This window comes from Esox lucius, chromosome 11 (genome assembly GCF_011004845.1).
Source record: "Esox lucius isolate fEsoLuc1 chromosome 11, fEsoLuc1.pri, whole genome shotgun sequence".
Taxonomy (NCBI): Eukaryota; Metazoa; Chordata; class Actinopteri; order Esociformes; family Esocidae; genus Esox; species Esox lucius.
The window spans coordinates 41,074,987-41,095,506 of record NC_047579.1 but is presented as its reverse complement, the minus strand read 5'-3'; the positions used below and the strand labels follow the sequence as shown (position 1 = coordinate 41,095,506).

The window sequence follows — 20,520 nt, the reverse complement described above, 5'->3', positions numbered from 1 at the left end:
GTGAACTTTGAGTCCCACTGGCATGGCAATGCAAGACCGGGTGTGGCCCATGGACCTTTATATTTTTGGAATTTTGGAACATTATCATATTCATACCAAAAGTGGCAAGAGTATTTATAATCATTATGATTAACGCCAGGGTTTCACCAAATTCATTATTGAACCCCTGAATATTTTGAAACTTTAGTCAAAGAATTCAAAGTAATAGTGCAGTTATTTTGGGGATTGAACCAAGTGAAATTGTCCATGTGCAGTTCGAAAATGGTTTTAAAAAATATTTTTGGAGACAGGATCTTATTCCCAATACATCCTTACCAATATAGACTGCAGTAAATTCCCACCAATATTTTAAAACAATAAGTGGAACTGGCGCTTTCCAAGTTGGTTATATGTACTTCAATCAAATTTATTTCAATCAAATTTATTTATAAAGCCCTTTTTACAGCCGCAGATGTCACAAAGTGCTTTTAAAAAACACCCAGCCTGAAACCCAAAGGAGCAAGCAACAACAAAGTTGAAGCACAGTGGCTTGGAAAAACTCGTATTTAGGAAGAAATCTAGAGAGGAACCTAGAGAGAGAAACTCAGATGGATGATCAGTCCTCTTCTGACTGTGCTGGATGAACATTTTAAGAGTACAACTTTACTTGAAAGGTAAATGTCATGCCCTTTCAGAAACACTGTTTAAAGCAATTTCTACAGGTAATTCTGACCCTGGAGGTCAAAGGTCAACATTATGTGACCTCAAGTATTATGTGCATGTTCACCGTTCGTGTCTTTTTCAAACTATGATGAATTCCTTTTGTGGCTGCACCTAAACTCACATTGGTCTAGTGCTCCACACTCCAGGACCTAATGTCCTGAATAATAATTAAATGTCAGATACATTTTCCAATTAAATATGATTAAAAGGCATAAATGTGCAAAGACTTGTTGTATGCTGACATTGTGAAAGGGTAATCATTTCTGGGATGGAGGGATGAAAGAAAGAGGTTCCAGGTGAAAGCTACCATTATTGCACTGCTACCATATATTCACAAATTGGAGACAGATCTTTTTTAAATCAGCATCAGATTTTGTCATCCTAAGTGAGCTTGACCCTTGGCTACTGGACAATACAAATTTACAACCAACATTGCTTTAAAGTTCCTATGCTGAACAACATAAATTCAGTCATTGTAGTGGAGGAGACAGACAGCCAAGTAGAACCACGCTGAACCAAACTGACCCTGCCTATCTGACACTCTTAAATTGTGTGTGCAGTAGCTGTTTGCTTCTTGAAATGTGATATTCCTTACGTTTGTTGTCTGATAAATGTGTGTACATAATGTCTGCATCTGTAACATATTGTATCGTGTAAAGTATATGTGGAATTGCTGAAGTAAATTATCTGAAAAGAAAATGGCCTGACTAAAGGTGATCCACCTGTAACCATTTGTTTCAATGGCTTAGTAGCTTTAAAGCAAGGTGATACAGTAAGATGTAAATAAACAGAAATATGTTTAAACTATATGTATTGCAGTTGCTTGACGGCTTTGTGGACGTTTACTGTGGTATTGATCATTGCAACCCTGACATGCATCAATCCAGACAGTTTCAGATTCTTCAGTTAAAATGTAAAACATGTGATTGCAAATGATCAAGAGGAATCAAAATGTAAAGTGAGGTTAAGGTTTGTGACACGGCTGATATAAAGTAAGATTGGCATGGGCCTCCACCCAACTCTTCCTGCACCAAAGTTATTCTGAATCTTTGGTTGAGGTCCTCCTTTCCCCAGCGGGCGTCTCACATATGAATCTTAGAACTACATTTCCCATACAATATTGAGTCTTCTCAGCTGAATAGTAGGCGGTTGGAGCCCCACACCAGACTGACAGTGGCCCACACTTTCCTGTCTGCATCTGAAGGACCGGTCTACTCGAAACCAGTGTTATTTTTTAAAACTATATTCTATTTAACATACATGAAGGCTTGCATACACTTTTTTCAATTTATTTTACGTCTGTTAACCTAGATTGATTTGGAAAATGTGACCTATCTGCCAGAAATCTAGCTAGCTAAAAAATAAGCTTGGAAAGTTCAGCTAAAAACAAGGACGTTGTTACCTTGCTTGCTAGTTACCTTACTTAGTTTAGTTGAAAGACGCTAATTTGATATGCTATCAAGCTAGCTAGTTATCGTAACCTAAACCTGCGCATATGTTAGTTAGCTAACAGCTATTACTAGCTAACTTAGCAAATAATCTAGCTGGTTGCAACCAGTTCTCTATTAAGAGATAATTGCTAGCTGTGTTAGCTATTACATGTTCTCTGCAATAGCTCGCTTGAAACAAATGTAATAAACGTATTATTCCACGTTATCTTGTTGCCATTACTGAACAGGTGTTAGCAGCTAAATGACTGCCAATATGAGCTCTAGCATGTTAGACGAATTCAACGTCGGCTGCGAACTCAGGAAAATCCGTGGAGGTCCCAAGTAAAAGGCCACCATGGCATGAGACGAGCCATTTCAGGATGTCATGAATCGAATTGATGGCATTGGACCTACACCGTTTAATTAAAGAAAGCATAACGCATAATGTAAATGAATTACTTTTGAGTAGACCCTTTGCAATCGCTGTGACTTGTTTTAGTCCTAACGCTTGTCTGTGAACTGTATATTAAATTATAATTAGTAGTGCCAAATACATTAATAAAAAAGCAAAAAGTTGTCTGATGTCCATTGGCCTTATTCCAAAACTTCATGTTTCAAACCATAAATTGTACCATGGAATTAGGAGAATGTTATATGGAAGCAAGTACAGATATGAGCTGGGTAACTTGTTAAATAGGTTTGGTAAGTATATTGTGATTAGTTGTGAAATCGAACTTCAGCTATGTACTGCCGATTAGTTTAGTTCTAATGGAGTTTGCAGAACGCAACTAGGATTTTAAAAATGTGTGGCTTAGCCAGGGCAAATTATTTCAATTTACCTGATTTGATAATCTCTCGTAAAACTTGACGCAGACTGAAACAAAATCTAGGCTATTGAGCATCTTCAATCACTCCTGCTTAAATTGTAAATGATGTATCCAACAGCTTAATACTTTGCATTGTATTCATAAACCTATTGACACATGGAAACATTTATCCCTAAGAAAATAACTCAAAGAAATGCACGTGTACATGTTAACTTGCTAATTTATTGTGGGGAGTTTTTTTTTTCTTGAAAGAAACTTGTTTGACACTTCAGATTTGGACAATGTCCTGCGGATTTAACAAATTGTGTGATGGAGCATTTTAATGAATACAATACTTAAGAACCAGGAAAAAAAAAAAAAAAAACACATTTTCAAATACATTCTCTTTATAAAAAGAAAATAATTATCATTTGAAATATATACATTACTTCTTGAAAAAGTTTTATACGCCTTACAATCAAAATAGAAAAGAAATATATATCAAGTATTGCAATGCAATTAATGGACTGAATCGTCCAAAGAGTAAACAAACAGATTACATAAAAATGGTGACAATTTAAAAATGTATGTTTAGTCCCCTCATTTACATATTTTACTTGGCTTCGTTCATTTTCAGTCACCTAATCTGACAATATGTTCACGGTCCTTGCTCAGCTGGCTCGGCAAACACTGCTCACTGTTCTGCGCCCTCAGTCTTTCCAACTCGCCCTCCAATTCTCTGATCCGCGCTGAGTCCGATTGGGGAACAGCTACCGGGCAATCATTTGTAATGTCCGGGTTGGCTGCGCGTCGCAACCGGGTGTTTTCTTCCTCCAGACGGGACATGCACTTTTCAAGCTCCAAGTATTCTTGCACCAACTCTTGCTTGGACATGTTTTGAAGGCTCTCTACGTGGTATTTCTCGTAGGTCTCGGAAAAGTCCCTCTGAAGAAACTCCCCACCCGCATTTCCAGGCCTCCCAATGCCGTCGCTTCCACCACCACTGCCGTCATCGTCGTCCTCCTCGACATCGAATAGCTCTTCCTCACTTGCAGTGTCCTCTGGGCGAGCACCAGTCCCTAACAGACGTCGTGGCCCACTCTCAGTATTCAGATCTGGCTCCTCTCTGTCGTGTTCATCCATAAGGAACTGCGTTGTATTATAGGGGGCTACTGGCAACCCCTTTGCGAACATCTCGGCTCTTACTCGAGATGCTCGTTCGGTCTCTCGCTCGTCAAGCTGTTTCTTTTCCTCCCAAGATAGTTTAAAGTAGGGCTTCCAGCGACGCTTCTTCTTGGACGGTCGGCGCCTGTGTTTCTTCTTTCCATGGCGCGCATCAGCAACTGCCGTGGCGCCTGGAGAGCCAGACTCGCTTCTCTTCCCACTCTCGCCTTGCACTTGACTCAGGGTCTCCTCGTGTGGTCCATCTCCACTATTTCCATGGGCAACTAGGAGACCCTCTCCTGCTGCATCTGCGCCTGGCTCCTGGCAAGGCTGTGTTGCAGCTGGGCACTTTGGGAGTGCATTTCCGGCAACCAATCCAGGGCACACCTCCCCCTGTCCGCCTTGCATTTGCCATAACTTGTCTGAAGTGATACCCCTGCCGCCGCCTTGTGTTTGCTGCTGTTTATCTCCATGTCGCCCCCTACTGTTAGTCTCCGGTCCACGGCTCTCATTGGTTGGGGGATGCTCCAGAACTGTTCCTCTCCCACCTGATGGGGTATCTGAAGTTTTCAGGTTGTGGATCTTCTCAATGCTCGGTTCTGTCATCCTGGTGTATGCGTGTTGTTCGTTTGCCTTACCACATGTCAGTTGTTGTCTCTGTGCGAATAAAGCTAAATTAACATTAAAATATACTTCGCTAACTTTTGCAAAGTAGACTGTTTCTGTCTTAATATGAGCAACATTTACTTTCTAAGAAAAGTAGAGGTAACTCTCAAGACGTTCCCTGTCGCAACTCAAAAAATAAAGTTCTGAATGGTAAACACTATTGAGTGGTTACTTCTCAAACGATTCGTCAGAGCTACGGTTGCTAAGTACCGTTAACTATTTCGGTGCCACTAGAAATTGCAGTCCGTCTCAACATTGTCTTCCGTCTCCACAACAATGTCCAGTGTGCTACTATACAAGAAGGCGTTCGCGGTTTTATATCAACTCGACCAGTGCGAGTGCGCATGTTGCTTTCCTTGGCTCAACTTGTATTGTGGGATATGTGGTTTCAGTTTAGGTAAATTACCGGCGCGACAGGCAACGGTAAACTACCCTACCCAAAACTCTATGGGACTCATCGAAAGTTTTAGCCAATCAGATTTTAGGACATAGGCCCACCCTTTGATTGTTGGTATTGGACAAAGTTGAATATTCACTGTTGCTACGCCTCGCCTATCTTTTAATTGGTTATGCCATGAGTCAATCCAGTGCCCAATGGGCTCATGAGGAAAGCAGTGCGGGGCATTCTTTCAGACGCTACCATGTATAAATAGAGGGGGGGGGAGTGGTGAAAGCTTCAGCGAATTTAGGAAATGTACTTAAATAATCAATATCCAACTGACATTGTGTACTCCTAGTGAAATATGACACATTAATATCTTGTAGCTTTTATCTATTTCTGATTACTTGTATGAGTATAACCACCACAATCATTTAGACAGTCCTTTCTTTGTAACGTAATCAGACAGTCATGGTAGACAAACTAGTCCTATTTTACGAACCGTGTAAAAAGCGATTATCTATCGGCTTATAACTATTACCATTTTCGGATTGTTAGGATAATTGGTCCATTGGTGTATGTGGTCTCAAATATGTTCAAGTTTTAGTTTATTTTTTAATTAGTATTATTCTCTTAGGTGCGGAGCGATATTTCCATCACCTCCCATTGTGGCGCAGGGAGAAAAGTATAGAACGACGTGTAAACAAACGGCATTTTATAACTCGGCTATACCGAGTCGCTGGAATGAAATGGTGGATGACGCTTAAACGTTAAAAATAACACATTTGCCCAATTTGGAGAATTATCGGAAGCGACCAATATATTAAACGTTTCTCTTCGACCCAGTTTCTATAGTATATGTTAGTTAAATATTTTCTCGCATAGTTGGGTTATATTGGCTAGCTACTCACATAGTTAGATTAGCTGTCTGGCTAAATATGCTTACATTAATTTATAGTATGTGAAATATCATACGTTAGATACACATCTTTTATTGTGTTCCCATTTTTGTATGTATGTAACATTCTATAAACGTAGCTAGCCATGTCTGCAAAGCTTGTAACGTGGGAATCATACATTAGCATTTGAGTTAGCGCGACCAGTAACTTAGTTAGCTAAAAGCTACCAGAACGATTTGGCTGTCATTAACTATCTAATTCCACATTATTGTTAACGTAACCATAACCATGTAACGTAATTTGCTTCAAGCGTGTGTATGGGTGAAAACGTATAACTACGCAACAACGTTGAAAACACCAAGCAACATAACACTAAGCTTGCTAGTTCTTAGCATGCTATAGAGCTAACGATGAAAGCTAGCTTAGATGGGGTTCTCTACGTGGTTGACTGTCCTAAGAATCCATACATGGATATTAGGGGCATTGGGAACTCAAATGCACTCACCAACACTGTAACTGGCATACCTTAAGAAGTACATTTTAAAACAAAAGCTTTTTTTTATAATAACAAAAATATTTTATTGCAAATCTTGCGAGGTGGATCCAGACAAGACAACATAAATGACACTCCAGTGTATTTTTGTCTGTCTGATATCTTCAAACAGCTAATCAATATAGTTGCAGTCCATATAATATAATAATCTCAAACACGCACACACATATTTGAACATGACAGAATGAATGACTGATATGCTCTGTCCTTATCCTCCATATTCTAAATAATCCTCCCACACAGAGAGGGCACAGCTCAGTGGCATTTCACATGCATGCCTACTCGTTTCATTATGCCCTGGAGGCTGCTGTAGAATACATGCATGAAATGTAAGCCAATTTTTCAGTGGCTAGTCCCCTACTCCCCTAGCCCTCAAGTCGTAGACCTTTCATACTAAATAATTTGTTCTTAAACTGCTTTTTGTTAAACTTGTCATACCTGCTCTCACACACTTTAAGTTACATTTTCAACATCTTCTGTTGTCCACTCCTTAAGCTATATTGCTCTTGCCATCTCTCACGGAGCATATTTTCCCTCTTTGCTCTTTCATAACCTCTATTTTTTCTTAGTCTTTTTAATATTTTTTTTTCTTGGGGAAGTTGTTTAACTAGTAATATGTGTTAAGTGTAGGGCTGAATATAAAAAAATAAAATCATAAATCCCTATACGTAATTGTTGGACTGTCTCTACACGACCAGCATTCTCACTCAGTATGTTGGTCAAGGGTTTTAAAGTTGCCCTTTTTGTAACATGTCCTCCATAGATGTCTCATGTGCTTACGGAAAAACATGTGTTTTAAATGTCAATTAGTCTGAGAGATCAGTCGAATCTCAGTCGACCCCCCCAAAAAACTTGGTCTTGGACAACCCTAGTTGGGGGACAGCTCCAGATGCCTAGACAGGAGCACAACAGCTCCCGGATCAGAGCTGTCGAAGAGGATTATTGGACATGAGTTAATCTCTCACCCTATATCTATATGTACAGCAGCCTGACAGAATAGGTCAGTACACTAGCCAACGGTTTCTTGTGGATTGCAACATGGTATATTTTGTTGCTCTTGAATTTGGTGTTATTCTCCTATTACTTTATGTACGAGCCATGTATTCAGATAAATGCGGCATATGGCCCTGCATTACAGTGATGTCCATAAGTATTTGGACCGTGACACAAGTCTTGTTTTGTCTGGTCTTCTAAAATGGAGGGACTATGGGTGAAAACATCTGTAATTCCCACACGGCACACAGTTTATGGATGTAAATGCCTTCAAATTAAAGCTGTCAGCCAACACTTCAACTTCACCGTCATTGTTTCATTTCAAATCTAAAAAAATACTTATGGACGGTACTGAATATCACTTCTATTGAAAGAGCATGATTTGAGTGTGTGTGTGAGAGAATATGTATAACATATGAAACCAAGTGCCGTAACACTTCGGATGGCCCTTCTCCATACAGCAGAACAATGACCCAGAACATGCTACTACAGCAAGTTTTTAGGATCAAAAAGTGTAATGTTCTTGAAGATACCAAAAAGTCAAAAATGGCCGGAAACAAACATGAACTAAAGATGGCATGTAGTACAGGCCTGGCAGAGCATCACCCAACATTTGGTGATAAATGGGTGAAAAAAGTCATTGAATGCAAAGGATTTGTCAGCAAGTGCTAAATAAAGTCACTTATTTAAGACTGTCCAATAACTTTTGGTCCTCTAAAATGGCTGAGAGAATGTATGAAAAGGGATGTAATTCCCACACAGTTCACTTCTTTATGGATGTATATACCCCCAAATTAACAGTTGGTAACCAATTAGTCATTTGTTTCATTTTAAATCCAATGTGGTGGAATACAGAGCCAAAACAACCTAACATGCCACTGTCAAAATACCTAGGAACTTTACTGTATATAGTTCTATTCTGTCTCTATTTTGGATTGTTGTTCTAAAATGGAGGCCTTCGGATCCAATGTCATTACTTATTAGAATACCCAGTGCCCCTCTGTGTGTGTGTAAGCATGGTTCATGTGTGTGTGCAAGCATGGTTTATGTGTGTGTGTGTGTGTGTGTGTAAGAGAGAGAGGGTGAGAGAGAATGCATCTATGTTGAAGGGACAGGTCTGCGTACATCCTGTGAAACAGGCCCCTCACCCCTCAGCCTGAAACCTCCTGCTGGGCTCACTCCTTTTCCTAATGGTCCTCTTCATTCCCATATCAAAACCTCATTTAGCACCAACCCCACGGGTTTGCTACTACAGCAGCATTGCAGACCAGTACCCATTTATCTAATCTACAGCTAGTATTTTCTCCTGCTTACTTACAATGACCTACAGCACATGCTGTTCAGCCAGTGCCTTGGACTGGCCTGCATTTCTTCTTTTTTTTTTACACAATTGTAAAAAAGAAAAAAGAAAAAAAGAAATGTATATATTGTATTATACTTTGGAGCCCAAGCTATGGCTTTGTTTATTACTTGTCCCGCTACACAAACTGGTTGTTCTGGCATGTTAGTTTTTCCCCAACGAGTCTGGATTAGAGTACCTCTGACATTTTCTTTTTAGATATAAAATAATTCTACACAGTCTGATGTTTCCCAGAAAACAATGGGTTCTGTCTGATTGGTCCCAGAAACTGCTGGGATAAGTCAGAGCAAACACACAATAGTTTTATTGGATATGATCCTGATGTAGGTTAGGGATGATTCAATCACTAATTACTATTTTTTTTTCACCACAAACATCTTCAGTGGCAGCAGTCTCCGACTAAAGAGTGTCAACTTCAATTTTAAGGTATTTTTATGCATATTGGATGAACCATATAGAAATCATAGTTTTGTACAGATGAATATGAAAAATAGCGAAAACAGTAGGCATTGCCAAAATGACCTGTTTGAAGATAGCATTTATGAGCTCTGCAATGGCTAACAACCTGGTTGACAAGGAAAAACCGATGCAGTAGATCATCGAAGAATCGTTTCAATGGTGAAGCTAAAAACTCTAAGAACATTCTAACACACTCAAGGAAGTAGACATCATAGACTATGTAGAAGAGTACACCAGCAAAACTGCTACGTTTCAGGTGACCAGGAAAGGAATAGCTGCACTTTATTAAAACCTGAGTTCAGTTCAAACAACCTTGACGTTAAAATGAGGAACACACTAATGGGTTAAAAACCGAGTTGGTAAATACGAAAGATTTTTGTCCTTTAAGCAATTTTTTTTAGAAATGTTTGTCGAAAAGAAATCACAACCTTAAATTATATTATTACTCTGCAGTTTCTTATTGGGCTAAATCCGTAAAAACTACCAAGATGTAAGTGTTCAAACATGCAGTGTAACCCTCTGCAGGTCACTTGAAAACAGTGTTTGGATGGGCTATTACTTTTAAAAGACTTCACTTTACATCCATTGAAGTATTTGGATTATCGAAACTGTTGATCCATTAAAGCTACAAACACAAAACCTATGTTTAAATCTGACTCAGGATAGACTGATTGCCATATATGTTAATGATATTTGTTCTTTCCCGGTTATGACAGTTTTGACATCAGTGGCGAAAATAGCGGTTTCGACATCCTGAATTACGATCACTAAATTTAGAAGGTTCGAACTAAAATGTTACGTTGTGTAACAGTGGAGGCTAATGTTAGATGATATATACAGACTGAATACTATATGTAAAAGTATACACATTTTTGTTAAATTATTGGTGAGCATATTTAACTAATGGGACGTGAGCTGTGTGTATAACCTATCATTTACATATTATTTACATAATTTACCTTTCCAGTGTTTGAAATGGAGAGATGAGGGAGATTTTTAGTAAACGGGTTGACAGTGTGTAAAGTGGCTTGGTGTCCGGAGCATTGTCAAGTCTTCGTAGAAACAGATTCCTGTTCCTTAGGGTAACAGCACGGGGAAAGGAACTATTCATATGGCAGGATTTTTTCAATCCCATCCAATTTGTGATGTAGGCCTTGCTCCATTGCAGCAACTCCCAGCAGACTTCGGACAGCAAATGTCGGGATACGTGTCTTTCGAAGCATAATCGATGCCTTTCTGGTTCTTATTACGCTACTCCCTCAACCAGGAAGTCTACACTGGAATCCATACGTATCAGAAGCACCTCACTCCAGCCTTCGGCCGAGTGAGTGTGATTGGCATCCAAGCTGCCACAATGGGTCGCTAGAGAGTCCGCAATGAGGCAAGCCAACGCTATTAGAATACTAACCCACGACAGTCGGCCAACGCTCACCAACACTATCAAGGACCCTGGGCTAATCCGCTAGCAGGATTTCGAATTCTAGTTTTCGCAATGGTGCAGACAGTGACTGTAGCTACGGCTGCGATATGAGCCTTCCTGTGGACTGTACAACGCGTTTCAGTTTACCTCTGCAGCAGACTAAAACTGACCCAAACCAGCCGCTGACTGAGGAGAGGAGGATGGACTCCACGATTGATGTGAGGAGCCAAATCAGGATTGACTGGGAGATCTGCTCCGTTGCCACAAGTGGTGTAGCTTTTGGTGAAATCTTTGATGTTGTACTCCTACCTGACATTGTTGGAGATGGTGCTCCCTAGGAGTTCGAAGAATGGAGCCACGCAGCGGAGTGCTTTAATTGAGCGCTCAAGGTCTCATGACGTTGTTTACTATACAGAAATAGCCTTCTCTACTTACTCAGGATACTTGCCATCAATAACTCCACACCAGCTTCAATCCCCCCAAAAGAGGCGCCATAACAAACACAGCCTATGAAAACGTAATTACTGCTACCTTTACTACTACTGCTCAACCACAATTACCAAGCACGCCATATACTTCTAAATGGAATGGAATTGTATAGTTTATTTAAAAAAATATATTTATTCAACACAATCTACCACTTGAACGGCCAAGGTGTAATTTTGACTCAAGATTAATGTATATCCTACTGAAAATATATATTTTTAGCCATTTTTAAAAAGGGGGACTGGGTAAAGACCTTCCTTTAACGTTGACAAGACTGAATTTTAACAAGCGATACTATCTTCTCATCCTTTACAGAACGAGACCGGAATAATATTATCCAGTCCAGGGTGGTTTAGGATGGGCGGATAGTACTTTCCGAGTGTCTGAAGCAAGTATGACGAGACTAATAAGTCAGTGCAAACTGATAGATGGACCAGCAAGAAAGTTTCACACTGTGAACAGTTTTGTAAATTATTTTTTGACGATAACTGCAGATGGCTTTTATGCTTGTATTTATGCTACAATAAAACTTGTACATATGGCCCCTTTAAGTAATTCCCTATCCCGTCCTTGATTTATCCTAATTGTACATGTTGTATATTAATAAACCCATGAACAACCCAGTTTCCCCCAAAAAAGTTGGTGTGTTCTTTAGCCCATTTCCACTTCAAAATCGTGTTCGTGTCCGCCTGAGGGCCTGAAGATCACAGCACTCCAATATTTGTTTTTGGCTTTGTCCCTTGTGTACAGAGATTTCTCTGCATTCCCTGAATCTTTTAATGATATTATGTACTGTAGATGATGTGATCCCCAAACCCTTTGCAATTTTACATTATTCTTAAATTGTTGCACTATTTGCCCACACAGTCTTTCACAGGGTGGAGAGCCCCTCCTAATCATTACTTTTGAAAGACTCATCCTCTCTGGGATGCTTTTTTTTAACCCTCAATCATGTTACTGACCTGATGCCACTTAACCTAATTAGTTCTGAGATGTTCCACCAGTTAACTTTTTTGTATTACACAACTTTTCCAGTATTTTGTTGCCCCTGTCCCAGCCTTTTTGATATGTGTGGCTGGCATCAAATTTTACACAGCATCCCAATGTTTTTGGAAACCAGGTTGTGTATAATTATATTTTTTCACTAGGGGAGAGCGCAGTGAATTGAGCCAGTTTTTACTTGAGGCGGCTTTAAAGTGAAGGCATGACAGTAATGTCTTCAACTAAAATGTGTACATACATTTCATGATGTGGTGCATCCCTGGGAATAGTCACTTGGGGTAAATTGACATTGATTATGTTGAAGTAAAAAAAAAAATGTTTAGGCTAATGCAGACAGGTGTTGTCCCCATCATCATACAGGTCATCTTCTGAACTGTCATAGTTAGTGGTGTCATTAAATGAAATGTTAATGTGACCGTCTTCTGACTGTAGACAAGTGTTTGCTTGTTGGTTTTGGTTTGTTTTGACCCTTTTTCTTCTCGTTAGCAGCAGATGCTCAATCCATTCCTGAACAATTTTTGCTTTGTGTCAGGGTGCATTATCCTGATGAATGAGGCCAATGCCATCAAGGCCAATGCCTTCATGAAAGTGGGCACATGGTTTGCAACAATGCTTAGGTAAGTGGTACGTGTCAAAGTAACATCTACATGAATGGCAGGACCCAAGGTTTCCCAGCAGAACATTGCCCAAAGCATCACACTGCCTTCGCCGACTTGCCTCCTTCCCATAGTGCATCCTGTTGCCATGTGTTCTCATGGGGGAATGATGCACACACCCGGCCATCCATGTGATGTAAAAGAAAACATAATTCGTCAGACCAGGCCACCTTCTTCCATTGCTCCGTGGTCCAGTTCTGATGCTCATGTGCTCATTGTAGGCACCTTTGACAGGGGTCAGCATGGGCACTCTGTCTGGTCTGCGGCCAGGCAGCCCCATACGCAACAAACTGCGATGCACTGTGTGTTCTGACACCTTTCTATCAGTACCAGCATTATCTTCTTCAGCAATTTGAGCTACAGTAGCTCATCTGTTCACCACTTTTCCTTCCTTGGACCGAATTTGATAGGTACTGACCACTGCAGACCGGGAACACCCCACAAGGGCTGCAGTTTTGGAGATGCTCTGACCCAGTCATCTAGCCATTGTTCCTGCTTCTAACACATCCACTTTGAGGACAGAATGTTCACTTGCTGCCTGATACAGTATATCCCACCCACTGATAGGTGCCATGATAACGAGATTATCACTGTTATGCACTTCATCTGTCAGTGGTCATAATGTTATGGCTAATCGGTGTATAACTCCTGTTTTCTACTATACGAAAATGTAGCAAGTTTCATTTTCTACATACACACACTGACCCATAATGAATTTTTAGATTGCGGCTGTGTAAAACCAGATATAACCGCCAGGAGGCGTCCAGTGATTAAACTTGAAACGTGAACGTCAGGAGTTGGTTCGCGCGTTCTGTGTGGGTCGAAAGTTGATGTAGTAATGCTAAAAACACAGAATCCTCTGAACATGGGAACTGCACCGAAGAACAATGTGCACATTGTTAATACCTTTAAAGTGATTTGAAACTAATTACACATTTGGCCTATTTGTTCTGATTAATTGATGAGATGTTGTAAGTAGAGTAATTTACAGCGTCTTGATGAGGTGTACGATCGTCTATTCCTGTTAAAATAGATTCCAGCGTCAGTTACTATTGTTAAAGGTGATTTGATTTGTGTCAGTGTGCATCGTTAACTTTTCAACGCTTTCCGTGCGCTTGACTGGACTCTGGTGATTACGCACAGCGATTGGCATAGGTTTAATAGGCAACAAATTGAAACAAACGACAAAAAATCAAAACAATCGCGATTATACGGGTAAAACAAGTCTTGCCCACTGACTCCCAGACCCGCAAATTTCAGCAGCGCAAAAGACTCGATGTCTATGTCAGCTGTTAAAGGACTCCTGGATGTCTTCAGTCTGGTGACGTTCCTTGCACAGCCCACGCAGGGAGGGACTTCATAAGGAAAAGAAATGAATAACGATAATCGCGCTCTCCTGGGGAACGCATCTAGAGACGCACACAATTCACAAACACGCAGAACTGAGAAAACGGCACCTGTACCTGGAATTTGCGCTCTCCCAATACATACCACTGACTAGCCTATTTAATATCTCCTGTCAGGAGAGCCACAAGCAGAAAAAACTTCAACGAGGACGTAATTGGAACTTGCATCATGTTGGGAAGGAATATGAAACCTGCCACCACCGTGCACCATGAACCCAAGGCGATGGAACCCAAACCTAAAGCGCAGGATCCGCTGAGAAGGCTGGGTAGGACAACAAATAGTGACGTTAACGTTAAACTATTAATTAAATCATTTCAAATCCACCTAGGCTACAACCACATTTAGCCTAATAGCAAAATGAGGACTTCCAAAAGTAGTCTAATAATATTTTGACAAGTTTTACGAAGTGTAAATAAATCAAAGCACCGTATGCTTGATGATTCCCAACAACACTCGAAATTGTTCTTATTTCTTTTTTATTTTTTTACAACGGATTGGTCAAAATAAGCATTAATTAAGCCGTGGTAAAATAAAAGTTTACCACTGGAAATCCTATGACACCTAATTACCATTTGTTGTGTTTAAGGGGAAACAAAACGGGGGGGGTGGGGGGTGCCTACTTTGCTCTCGGGTGGATCTGGGATTGTAAAGAGCATCTCTGAATGGTTTTCCAGACAAGCAACTAGTTCGTCAAATTGTTGTCCGCCAAGCCAATGTTCAAATCATTGCTTCCATTTACAGTCGCTATGGTAGCCCACAGACCCATCCGACTGAGCAAAGGACGTTAGCTGAAAACACGTCTTTCAGGATGACAAGGACTGGCCTTGGACTGGCCTGCATTTCTTCTTTTTTTTTTTACACAATTGTAAAAAATAAAAAATAAAAAAAGAAGTGTATATATTGTATTTTACTTTGGAGCCCAAGCTATGGCTTTGTTTATTACTTGTCCCGCTACACAAACTGGTTGTTCTGGCATGTTAGTTTTTCCCCAACGAGTCTGGATTAGAGTACCTCTGACATTTTCTTTTTAGATATAAAATAATTCTACACAGTCTGATGTTTCCCAGAAAACAATGGGTTCTGTCTGATTGGTCCCAGAAACTGCTGGGATAAGTCAGAGCAAACACACAATAGTTTTATTGGATATGATCCTGATGTAGGTTAGGGATGATTCAATCACTAATTACTATTTTTTTTTCACCACAAACATCTTCAGTGGCAGCAGTCTCCGACTAAAGAGTGTCAACTTCAATTTTAAGGTATTTTTATGCATATTGGATGAACCATATAGAAATCATAGTTTTGTACAGATGAATATGAAAAATAGCGAAAACAGTAGGCATTGCCAAAATGACCTGTTTGAAGAAAGCATTTATGAGCTCTGCAATGGCTAACAACCTGGTTGACAAGGAAAAACCGATGCAGTAGATCATCGAAGAATCGTTTCAATGGTGAAGCTAAAAACTCTAAGAACATTCTAACACACTCAAGGAAGTAGACATCATAGACTATGTAGAAGAGTACACCAGCAAAACTGCTACGTTTCAGGTGACCAGGAAAGGAATAGCTGCACTTTATTAAAACCTGAGTTCAGTTCAAACAACCTTGACGTTAAAATGAGGAACACACTAATGGGTTAAAAACCGAGTTGGTAAAACACGAAAGATTTTTGTCCTTTAAGCAATTTTTTTTAGAAATGTTTGTCGAAAAGAAATCACAACCTTAAATTATATTATTACTCTGCAGTTTCTTATTGGGCTAAATCCGTAAAAACTACCAAGATGTAAGTGTTCAAACATGCAGTGTAACCCTCTGCAGGTCACTTGAAAACAGTGTTTGGATGGGCTATTACTTTTAAAAGACTTCACTTTACATCCATTGAAGTATTTGGATTATCGAAACTGTTGATCCATTAAAGCTACAAACACAAAACCTATGTTTAAATCTGACTCAGGATAGACTGATTGCCATATATGTTAATGATATTTGTTCTTTCCCGGTTATGACAGTTTTGACATCAGTTGCGAAAATAGCGGTTTCGACATCCTGAATTACGATCATTAAATTTAGAAGGTTCGAACTAAAATGTTACGTTGTGTAACAGTGGAGGCTAATGTTAGATGATATATACAGATTGAATACTATATGTAAAAGTATACACATTTTTGTTAAATTATTGGTGAGCATATTTAACTAATGGGACGTGAGCTGTGTGTATAACCTATCATTTACATATTATTTACATAATTTACCTTTCCAGTGTTTGAAATGGAGAGATGAGGGAGATTTTTAGTAAACGGGTTGACAGTGTGTAAAGTGGCTTGGTGTCCGGAGCATTGTCAAGTCTTCGTAGAAACAGATTCCTGTTCCTTAGGGTAACAGCACGGGGAAAGGAACTATTCATATGGCAGGATTTTTTCAATCCCATCCAATTTGTGATGTAGGCCTTGCTCCATTGCAGCAACTCCCAGCAGACTTCGGACAGCAAATGTCGGGATACGTGTCTTTCGAAGCATAATCGATGCCTTTCTGGTTCTTATTACGCTACTCCCTCAACCAGGAAGTCTACACTGGAATCCATACGTATCAGAAGCACCTCACTCCAGCCTTCGGCCGAGTGAGTGTGATTGGCATCCAAGCTGCCACAATGGGTCGCTAGAGAGTCCGCAATGAGGCAAGCCAACGCTATTAGAATACTAACCCACGACAGCCGGCCAACGCTCACCAACACTATCAAGGACCCTGGGCTAATCCGCTAGCAGGATTTCGAATTCTAGTTTTCGCAATGGTGCAGACAGTGACTGTAGCTACGGCTGCGATATGAGCCTTCCTGTGGACTGTACAACGCGTTTCAGTTTACCTCTGCAGCAGACTAAAACTGACCCAAACCAGCCGCTGACTGAGGAGAGGAGGATGGACTCCACGATTGATGTGTGGAGCCAAATCAGGATTGACTGGGAGATCTGCTCCGTTGCCACAAGTGGTGTAGCTTTTGGTGAAATCTTTGATGTTGTACTCCTACCTGACATTGTTGGAGATGGTGCTCCCTAGGAGTTCGAAGAATGGAGCCACGCAGCGGAGTGCTTTAATTGAGCGCTCAAGGTCTCATGACGTTGTTTACTATACAGAAATAGCCTTCTCTACTTACTCAGGATACTTGCCATCAATAACTCCACACCAGCTTCAATCCCCCCAAAAGAGGCGCCATAACAAACACAGCCTATGAAAACGTAATTACTGCTACCTTTACTACTACTGCTCAACCACAATTACCAAGCACGCCATATACTTCTAAATGGAATGGAATTGTATAGTTTATTTAAAAAAAAATATATTTATTCAACACAATCTACCACTTGAACGGCCAAGGTGTAATTTTGACTCAAGATTAATGTATATCCTACTGAAAATATATATTTTTAGCCATTTTTAAAAAGGGGGACTGGGTAAAGACCTTCCTTTAACGTTGACAAGACTGAATTTTAACAAGCGATACTATCTTCTCATCCTTTACAGAACGAGACCGGAATAATATTATCCAGTCCAGGGTGGTTTAGGATGGGCGGATAGTACTTTCCGAGTGTCTGAAGCAAGTATGACGAGACTAATAAGTCAGTGCAAACTGATAGATGGACCAGCAAGAAAGTTTCACACTGTGAACAGTTTTGTAAATTATTTTTTGACGATAACTGCAGATGGCTTTTATGCTTGTATTTATGCTACAATAAAACTTGTACATATGGCCCCTTTAAGTAATTCCCTATCCCGTCCTTGATTTATCCTAATTGTACATGTTGTATCTTAATAAACCCATGAACAACCCAGTTTCCCCCAAAAAAGTTGGTGTGTTCTTTAGCCCATTTCCACTTCAAAATCGTGTTCGTGTCCGCCTGAGGGCCTGAAGATCACAGCACTCCAATATTTGTTTTTGGCTTTGTCCCTTGTGTACAGAGATTTCTCTGCATTCCCTGAATCTTTTAATGATATTATGTACTGTAGATGATGTGATCCCCAAACCCTTTGCAATTTTACATTATTCTTAAATTGTTGCACTATTTGCCCACACAGTCTTTCACAGGGTGGAGAGCCCCTCCTAATCATTACTTTTGAAAGACTCATCCTCTCTGGGATGCTTTTTTTTAACCCTCAATCATGTTACTGACCTGATGCCACTTAACCTAATTAGTTCTGAGATGTTCCACCAGTTAACTTTTTTGTATTACACAACTTTTCCAGTATTTTGTTGCCCCTGTCCCAGCCTTTTTGATATGTGTGGCTGGCATCAAATTTTACACAGCATCCCAATGTTTTTGGAAACCAGGTTGTGTATAATTATATTTTTTCACTAGGGGAGAGCGCAGTGAATTGAGCCAGTTTTTACTTGAGGCGGCTTTAAAGTGAAGGCATGACAGTAATGTCTTCAACTAAAATGTGTACATACATTTCATGATGTGGTGCATCCCTGGGAATAGTCACTTGGGGTAAATTGACATTGATTATGTTGAAGTAAAAAAAAAAATGTTTAGGCTAATGCAGACAGGTGTTGTCCCCATCATCATACAGGTCATCTTCTGAACTGTCATAGTTAGTGGTGTCATTAAATGAAATGTTAATGTGACCGTCTTCTGACTGTAGACAAGTGTTTGCTTGTTGGTTTTGGTTTGTTTTGACCCTTTTTCTTCTCGTTAGCAGCAGATGCTCAATCCATTCCTGAACAATTTTTGCTTTGTGTCAGGGTGCATTATCCTGATGAATGAGGCCAATGCCATCAAGGCCAATGCCTTCATGAAAGTGGGCACATGGTTTGCAACAATGCTTAGGTAAGTGGTACGTGTCAAAGTAACATCTACATGAATGGCAGGACCCAAGGTTTCCCAGCAGAACATTGCCCAAAGCATCACACTGCCTTCGCCGACTTGCCTCCTTCCCATAGTGCATCCTGTTGCCATGTGTTCTCATGGGGGAATGATGCACACACCCGGCCATCCATGTGATGTAAAAGAAAACATAATTCGTCAGACCAGGCCACCTTCTTCCAATGCCTCCTTGGTCCAGTTCTGATGCTCATGTGCTCATTGTAGGCACCTTTGACAGGGGTCAGCATGGGCACTCTGTCTGGTCTGCGGCCAGGCAGCCCCATACGCAACAAACTGCGATGCACTGTGTGTTTCTGACACCTTTCTATCAGTACCAGCATTATCTTCTTCAGCAATTTGAGCTACAGTAGCTCATCTGTTCACCACTTTTCCTTCCTTGGACCGAATTTGATAGGTACTGACCACTGCAGACGGGAACACCCCACAAGGGCTGCAGTTTTGGAGATGCTCTGGACCCAGTCATCTAGCCATTGTTCCTGCTTCTAACACATCCACTTTGAGGACAGAATGTTCACTTGCTGCCTGATACAGTATATCCCACCCACTGATAGGTGCCATGATACGAGATTCATCACTGTTATGCACTTCATCTGTCAGTGGTCATAATGTTATGGCTAATCGGTGTATAACTCCTGTTTTCTACTATACGAAAATGTAGCAAGTTTCATTTTCTACATACACACACTGACCCATAATGAATTTTTAGATTGCGGCTGTGTAAAACCAGATATAACCGCCAGGAGGCGTCCAGTGATTAAACTTGAAACGTGAACGTCAGGAGTTGGTTCGCGCGTTCTGTGTGGGTCGAAAGTTGATGTAGTAATGCTAAAAACACAGAATCCTCTGAACATGGGAACTGCACCGAAGAACAATGTGCACATTGTTAATACCTTTAAAGTGATTTGAAACTAATTACACATTTGGCCTATTTGTTCTGATTAATTGATGAGATGTTGTAAGTAGCGTAATTTACAGCGTCTTGATGAGGTGTACGATCGTCTATTCCTGTTAAAATAGATTCCAGCGTCAGTTACTATTGTTAAAGGTGATTTGATTTGTGTCAGTGTGCATCGTTAACTTTTCAACGCTTTCCGTGCGCTTGACTGGACTCTGGTGATTACGCACAGCGATTGGCATAGGTTTCATAGGCAACAAATTGAAACAAACGACAAAAAATCAAAACAATCGCGATTATACGGGTAAAACAAGTCTTGCCCACTGACTCCCAGACCCGCAAATTTCAGCAGCGCAAAAGACTCGA

General features: G+C 40.4%; 1 protein-coding gene across 1 annotated transcript; it reads right to left on the bottom strand.

Moving 5' to 3' along the window:
• Positions 1–3,161: 3,161 nt before the first annotated feature.
• On the bottom strand, positions 3,162–5,067 carry hexim1 (HEXIM P-TEFb complex subunit 1). The gene has a single exon (XM_010874734.3). The coding sequence runs from the start codon at positions 4,706–4,708 to the stop codon at positions 3,572–3,574; it is 1,137 nt and encodes a 378-aa protein (XP_010873036.1). The 5' UTR covers positions 4,709–5,067; the 3' UTR covers positions 3,162–3,571.
• Between the last annotated feature and the right edge of the window lie 15,453 nt (positions 5,068–20,520).

What these genes read in the sequence shown, in the direction of transcription:
- hexim1 (XM_010874734.3), bottom strand. Translation starts at nt 4,708, where the DNA reads ATGACAGAACCGAGCATTGAGAAGATCCACAACCTGAAAACTTCAGAT.